The 8,273-nt window shown below is 42.2% G+C and overlaps 1 protein-coding gene across 1 annotated transcript in view; it reads left to right on the top strand.

Moving 5' to 3' along the window:
* Positions 1-331: 331 nt before the first annotated feature.
* LOC308610204 (forkhead-associated domain-containing protein 1-like) overlaps positions 332-8,273 on the top strand; it is a 124,957-nt gene continuing 117,015 nt past the window's right edge. Inside the window, 1 exon segment of the mRNA XM_081259436.1 lies at positions 332-592. Coding sequence (XP_081115562.1) covers positions 500-592 — 93 coding nt within the window. The 5' untranslated portion in view covers positions 332-499.

The following is an 8,273-nucleotide window of genomic DNA, read 5'->3' as shown; positions in this document are numbered from 1 at the left end:
GGATACAGAGTATCATTAGCCCCATTTTACAGATGAGGAAACAGAGGCATAGAGAGAGAATAAGTAACTCACTCAGAGTCACAGAGCTAGTAAGTGGTGGGTTAGTAACACTGAGTATTTGATTCTGTCAGATAACTAACCCCAAACTAAGCTTAATGGGAGGTGGAGAGCGGTTATCAGTGGAATTCATATTTGTTTGGGTTTTTTTTTTTTTGCTATTGCTTGTTTGTGCTCTGAGTTACATAAAGGATGTCCTCTTGTGATCAGAAGCAAGCTCATCTATGCCGGCTATCACTGTTAAAAGGACAGTCTTAAATATGTGCGGAATTATCATTGTGATCGTTGTTAAATCCAGCTATCCACTCCTACCTCTGCTGACTTCTCCTGTGGACATTATGGTGTATTCCATTCATTCTAAATATGACATTGAATAATTAGAGGACTGTATTTTTCTAACAAAATTGTTTTCTGAAAACCTTTTATAGGGAAAGCAGAGAATATGAAAGCCTATCTAAAGAGTGCAGAAGGCTATTTTGTCCTGAATAAAAGCACTACGATTGGAAGGCATGAAAATTCAGACCTTGTTTTAGAGGTAAGACCTCTTCCTAGCCAGTCCCCGATCCTCCCTACCCCTCACACCACCAAAAGTCCTTACTGTTCTGTGGACTCCAGTCTCTTGTAAAGCACAGCCTCTGGCTAACAGTCCCAGCCTTCCTAGGTGTGCCACCAAGAACCAATCCCGGCATGTGCTGGGTCTCCCTGGCACATGTGGTAAGAATGAGCACAGTGCAAAGTGCGATGGGCCCTGTGTCCTTTGCTGACTGTGTGTGCAGTGTCCCACCCTGATGGCGCGGTTTGGAAGGTGGGCATAGAGCTGATGCTTGACCTTCACCTGCTCCGCGTCTGGCAGCCACGGCCACCTGAAGTGCCCAGCTTGAGCAATGGCCTCTCGCCCTTTCCAGAGCTTCTGGAGACTATGGGCCCCTCAGAGCCCTCCCCCGCCCCCGTACCTCCAAGTAGTAAATCAGGGTAAGCCCTGCGCATGGCCTCAGCGCTCTCTCACTTCATTTCATTCCATTCTCTGAATTAGCTGTGGCTTGGTCCACAGTCCCAGCTCATTGACAGCCAAGGAAGTTGGAAGAAATTGTAAGTAAGGAATTATACAAACAGTGGCTTTGAGCCTTTTAACATTTTGAAAGGGATTAAAATATTGAAGCAGAAAGAGAAATGCAATGGAATCCCTTTAGGACTGTGAAAGGCAGACCACTCTCAGACTTCACTCAACAGATTTTTTTAAACTTTATTTTGAAATAATTATAGATGCACAAATAGTAGAGGGAATGGCACAAAGCATGTGTGGAGTCCTGTGCCATTTTACCACGTGTGGATTTGGGTGTGGCCCTCAGGATATAGGAGTATTCCATTATCAGAGATGTCCCTTGTGATGCTCCTTTTATAGTCACAATTCCTCCTCCCACCATCGTCCCCACGCTCCGAAAACCACTAATCTGTTCTCCGTCCCTATAATTTTCATCATGTATGTATGACCTTTGTGATTGATTTTTTTTTTTTAGTCAGTGTAGTGCCCTTGACATCCATTTAGGTTATTAGCTTGTTCTTTTATTGCTGAGTAATAGTCCACGGTATGGACGTATCACCTGTGTTTAACCATTCACTTTTTGAAGGACATTTTGTTTCCATTTGGGGCTATTACAAATAAATGTACTATAAACATTTGTGTACAGGTTTTTGTGTGAGCATAAGTTTTTATTTCTCTGTGATAAATGCTCAGGAGTATGATTGCATGGATTAACATATGTGTTTATATATATTCGGTTTGTAAAGAAACTGCCAGTCTTATCCAGCGTTGCTGTACCATTTTTCATTTCCACCAGCAATGTATGAGACACATCCTCACCAGCAATTAGCATAAACACTGTTTTTCATTTTAGCTGTTTTAGTAAGTGTGTAGTGGTATCTCATCATAGTCTTAACTTGCATTTTCCAAATCGATAGTGATGTTAAATGTCTTTTCATGTATGTGTTTGCCTTCTGCATATCCTCTTCAGTGAAATATCTCTTCATATCTTTTAAGTGTCTCTAATCGAATTGTTTAGTTTTTTACCATTGAGTTTTGAGAATTCTTTATGTATTTTAGATATGAGTCCCTTGTCAGATAGATGGTTTGCAAATATTTTCTCCCATCCGTAGCTTGTCTTCTCATTCTCTTAGCAGAGTATTTCACAGAGCAAAAGCTTTAACTCTTGATGAAGTCCAGGTAGTTATTTTTTCTTTTATAGATCATGCTTTTAGTGTCATGTCTAAGAACAGGCCACAACGTCCCTGACCCTGAGGATTTTCTCTTATGTTTTCTTCTAAGTGTTTTATAGTTTTATTTTTAAATCTTTGAACCATTTTGGGTTCACTGTCGTTTATGATGTGAGATTTAGGTCAAAGTTCATTTTTCTTGCATGTGGATATTTAGTTGTTCCAGAACCATTTGTTGAAAAGACTATCCTTTCTCCATTGAATTGCTTTTGCAAGTTTGTCAAAAATAATCTGGCCATACTTTCTATGGGGGCTACTTCTTAGTTCCCTATTATGTTTCATGGATCTATTTGTCATAATGGATCTACCATTATGAGATAGCCTTGATTACTGTCGCTATGTAAGTCTTAAATCAGGTAGTGTGATTCCTCCCACTTTTCTTTAAAGAAATTTTTTAACCTATTCTAGTTGCTTTGCCTTTCCATTTACATTTTAGTGTAAGCCTGTCTGTATACACAAAATATCATGCTGTAATTTTGATTGGAATTGTGTTTTATCCTATATATCAATGTGAGAATAATTGATATACTCCTACATTGTCTTCCAATTCATGAACATGGTATATTTCTCCATTTATTCAGTGTCTCTCATGAGTGTTTTGTAGTTTTCAGCATACGAGTCCTGAACATGTTTTGTTAGATTTACACTTAAGTATGTCTCTCTTTGTTTTTTTGAGTGATTGTAAATGGTATTATATTTTTAATTTTGGTGTCCACATGTTCATTGACAGTATATAGAAATACAGTTGATTTTTGTATGCTTCTTGGGATCTTGCAACCTTAACTGCACTTTCTTATATAAGGGCTTTTGTAGATTTCTTGGGATTTTATACATAAACAATCATGTCATCTGCAAATAAGAACAATTTTATTTCTTCTTTCAGAAAAGGAGATCTGAATGCTTTTAATCTTCTTTTCCTTGCTTTATTTCCCTGGTTAAGACTTCCAGGACTCTGCTGAACAAGAGCAGTGTATAAATCCTTATATTCGCTTGTTCCTGACCTTAGGGGAAAGCAGTTACTCTTTCACCGTTAAGTAGGAGGTTAGCTGTAGGGTTTTTATACATGTTCTTACCAAGTGAGAAATTTCCCCCTTTATTCCTAGTTTTCTGAGAATGTTTATTGTAAACGCAACAGATTTAAAGATAACTCCATGAACCTCCCCGTGAGATTCTCCTCCATGATATGGTCTCCCTTCAAGGACACAGAACATCTGTTCAGTGTGCAAAGTGGGAGGAAAAAGAAGAAGAAGAAGAACTGTAGTTTCTTCTTTATCCTAACAAGGCATAGATTTGGGGTCGTTTTATTTCCTGTCTGGCTAAAGTAGAGACAGAGATCTCTGTTTTGAACCGGACTATGATATTAGAAAACTGTAGTAATTTTTAAAAGCACAGGCTTTGGAGATAGACAGAGCTGGGTTTGAATCTCATTAGGCTACTTTGTGGCTGAGTGACTTCAACCAAATTACTTAATCACTCTGAGCTCCTTTTCCCTGTCTGTAAACCTCTTACCTCACAGGGTTATTCTGAGGATTAAGTGAGAAATGCATATAAAGAGCCTGGCATGTGGTGCTCAGTGAATGTCACAATGATCATTATTATGGTCTCCTAAAACAGAGACTGAGAAGAATCCTCAGAGGTGCACAGGGTTGAGATGAGGATCCACTGACATTAATAAGCCATTTGGAAAAGGGAACTAATGAGGACAGTTATTAACTAGACAGAAATTGAGTTGCATTCATTGTATATAAATAATTGACTGCTTACTGCTCCTCGGACTTAGCTAAAGAAATACGTCACTAGGCTTCCCTGGTGGCGAAGTGGTTGAGAGTCCGCCTGCCGATACAAGGGACACGGGTTCGTGCCCCGGTCCGGGAATATCCCACATGCCGCGGAGCAGCTGGGCCCATGAGCCATGGCCGCTGAGCCAGCGTGTCCGGAGCCTGAGCTCCGCAACGGGAGAGGCCACAACAGTGAGAGGCCCATGTACCGCAAAAAAAAAAAAAAAAAAAATGTCAGGGATTTATATTACTAAAAATCATCCTTGCAATTACCAGAGGTTACATCTAGCAAATAAAAAAGATTGTTTTATTTGCTTGGATCAATCCTAAAGAATAGGCAGTCATGCTTCTAAAGATTTCTACTCATCAGCAAGGTTGACATGTTGTTTTGACTATTGGTATCGTAGTATTTCAACATCATTTACTCTTTCCGATAATGGAAGGTAGTTACATGCTTCTTGTTTTTAAAAATTGGGAGAAAGGAAAATATAAGGAAGAAAATAAAAGTCACTTGTAATCATTTGGCTCAGGGAAAAATCAATATTGATATTTGCAGGGTTTTACCCTCCAGACTTTTTTCTATATCCTGTAAGGAGTTTGGTTCCCTAAGGCAGTAGGAAGCCTGTTTATAGCCAGGCTAGTGAGAACTGTTTATAGTCAACAGTGATAACTGTTGCTATCACTCATTCATTGCACAGTATTTACCCAGAGCCTCAGCACCGAGCCAAGTCTAGGGGTACAGTGATGTCAGAACTGGACATGGTCCCTGCCATCAGGAAGCTGCCAGGAGAGAGAGAAATAAGTCAAATGATCCCACAAAGGTGTGACTAATTCCATTCCAACATTTGGGCTGTAAAGGAAAGGAATATGGAAGACAAGGAGGACTTAACTAGACAAAAGGAGAAGGGAATGGCATGTGCAAAGGCCCTGGGGTGGAAGAGCATATTGTGAACCCAAGGGACTGAGAGAAAACCAGGGCGTCCAGAAGTCAGAGTGAGAAGGAGGAGGGCTAAGGGACAAGTCGGCCTCCTTCATGTCACCATAAGGGTTTTGATCTTTATCTGAAAAGCAGTGGGAAGAAGGCTTGAAGGATTGTAAACAAGGGGGAGACCTGCCAGTGAACATCCCGGCTGCTGTGTGCAGACGAGCCATCAGGAGCTCTATTCACAATCTCCCCTCTCCCAGTTTACACGGCTCAAAAGCCTCAGCCTTGCTCATTTCACAGCTAAACCTTGCAAGTTATAATTTATATGATTTGATGTGCCTTGTAAACTGTATTTTTTAGAGTTGGATATGGCTGTTATTTAAACTCTGCTGAGAAAGGGACTCAGTTCTTCCAGAATGAAGAAACACCAAAGCCAGTGGTTGTTGGATTTTCTGCATGTTTAAGAGTGGTTGTTCAACAAGAACTCCTAGGCATTCTGACCCAGTGGGTTTGGGGTAAGGCCCAGGAATCTTCACATTTGTATGCTCCCCAGGTTCAGGTGGGGGGAATGGAGTCCCTGGAGTTGGTTCCAGGACCACACTTTGAGAACCCCACCATCAGTGCTCCCTCCCTCTCCCTTCTTGATCAGCAGAGCTCCTGCTTGTGTGTGTGTGTGTGTGTGTGTGTGTGTGTGTGTGTATTCTTTCAATAAACTTTGTTTTGAGGAAAAGAGAAGCGAAGGGTAAACAATGAAGGGCTGACTGACCCTACCCCCTCCCCAGGGACTCCCCCAGTCCCACCCTGGGGAAGTCCCAGGATCCCTAGAAGACTGAGCTCTAGGACAGCCCAAGTCAGTGCAGGGCTGCAGCTAGGAAGGTGGAGATGGAAGAGAAAAAGAAAGAACAGACATGACAGGGGGATGAAATGCTGGTGTCCACACCTCACCCTCGGTGGTCAGTGTCCTGCCAGGCATCTCCTTTCTCATGGGTTTAGCCATCTCTCCAGCCTGTGTCAGCCCTTCTCGCGTGGGATCTGAGGGTCATGAAGCCAGACTGATCTCATACACATACCCCAGATCCCATCCAGCCGGATGACTCTCGTCCCTTTTCCTGGCCCCTGTCAGTTCTGGGCTGCCTCTCAGGAAAGAACCAAAGCCTACACCATAATCTTGTTTATTATTATTAAACAAGGCTGCTGGGATTCTCCTATTATTTGCATAATTTCACGGACATGCAGGTATGTCTGCTCTGTCAAAGGACACACACAGCTGTAGCTCTGATGAGCATGGCCAAATTTCCCACCAGAGGTTTCCGGATGTGGTGTCCTGCCAGCAGTGGACGCCCGTCTCCCACTCCCTCCCCAGCCTAGGGTGCTGACCCCCCATTGGATCTTCACTGATCTACGGGGTGAAGTATGGTACCTGTGTCATTTTAATTCACATTTCTGTTATTCTAAGCGAACACCTGCATTTTGAGACATAAGGTGACAGGTGGACTCTCTGTGGGGAAATCCACGGAATGAAACAGGCCTGGGAGGGTGCACTTGCTGGCTCCCCATCTGCATCGCGCTTGTCCTCCTGCCTGGGTCGTGCTCCCATCCTCCCCCCTCACCCCTACTTCACCCCTGGCTTCTCCCCAAGTGCTCCTTGCTCTGGTGGTTCACCTGTTAGCTCTCACCAGTCCTCAGGGAATGTTTTGTCCCCTGTTTGGGAACTGGCGGCTGATTTCATTGGTCAGTACCCAGCACAGCAATTGATGGGACTAGTTTCTCACCAGCAGATGGAGGGCTTCCAAGAGGAAAAAGTTCAGAGGAAAGGGCTAGATCGTGATCTCATTTTTCTTTTTTTTTTTATTGTGGTAAGATATGCATAACATAAAATTTACCATCTTAACCACTTTTATTAAGTGTGCAGTTTAGTGGCATTAAATATATTCACACTGTTGTGCAGCCATCACCCCCATCCATCTCCAGAACTCTTTGAATCTTGCAGAACTGAAACTGCACCCATGAAACAACAACTCCCCTTGTCCCCCCATCCCAGCCCCCAGCAACCACCATTCTGCTTTCTGTCTCTATGACCTTGGCTACTCTGGGTATCTCATATAAGTAGAATCATAACAGTATTTGTCTTTTCATGACTGGCTTCTTTCACTGAGTATAATATCCTTTCACTGAGTATAATGTCCATGTTCATCCATGCTGTAGCATGTGTCCGAATTTCCTTCCTTTTTTAAGGCTGAATAATATTCCATTGTGTGGATTCACCACATTTTGTTTATTCATTCATCTACTGATGGACACTTGGGTTGTTTCCACCTTTTGGCTGTTGCAAACAATGCTATGAACATGGGTGTATAAATATCTCTTCAAGGCCCTGCTTTCAGTTCTTTGGGATATATACCCAAAAGTAGACTTGCTGGATCATATGATAATTTTATTTTTAATTGTTTCAGGAACTGCCATGCTGTTTTCCATAGTGGCTGCACCAAGTTACATTCTCACAACAGGGCACAAGGGTTCCACTTTCCCTGCGTCCTCACCAACACTTGTTATTTCCCTTTTTTTTTATACTAGCCATTCTGATGGATGTGAGATGAAAGAAAGATCATAATCTTTTGAATAGCATACATAATGCAAACAGCTACAGCATACATTTATGGACTACTTACTGCATCTCACATGGCTTTATACATCACCTATGTATGTTCTGTATATATATTTATAGAATTATATCCACAAAACAAATCCTGTGCGGGTGAGAACTACTATTATCGTTATTATCCTCATTTGATGACATGGACATGGGACTCAGAAAGGTTAAGGAACTGGCCCAAATCACACAGCTAGTCGGGGGAGGTGGGGCTGAGTTTCAGACTGAGCTGACTCAAGCTTCTAAAAACAGAAGCTTCACTTTTTGAGTGTAAATTTAGCTTTGGGAACATCTAATATCTAAATTGGAAATTCTCAGTTAACTGAGATAACAAGATAATTGACTAAGCTAGGGAAATTCCACCCTGTGGAATGGAGAATGGGGGTTGTCAGTGAAATGTGAGATCAATGTTCTCGTGATCCTCATTCATGCAACAGACTGAGGTGGTGCCATCTAGGGGGGGATTTGGGTAAAGAGGAAACGTTGACCTGGTGCTTTCCCAGGAAGAGGAGCATTGGGGCTGTTAAGTGGGGGCCCAGCAAGAAACACCACTTATCTCTCCAATCCAGCCAGAGTAAGTTCTCTGCTTATA

This window comes from Mesoplodon bidens (genome assembly GCF_964165515.1).
Source record: "Mesoplodon bidens genome assembly, contig: HAP1_SCAFFOLD_116, whole genome shotgun sequence".
NCBI classification, from domain to species: domain Eukaryota; kingdom Metazoa; phylum Chordata; class Mammalia; order Artiodactyla; family Ziphiidae; genus Mesoplodon; species Mesoplodon bidens.
The sequence above is the reverse complement of the archived record's forward strand: the minus strand, read 5'-3'. Positions and strand labels throughout refer to the sequence as shown.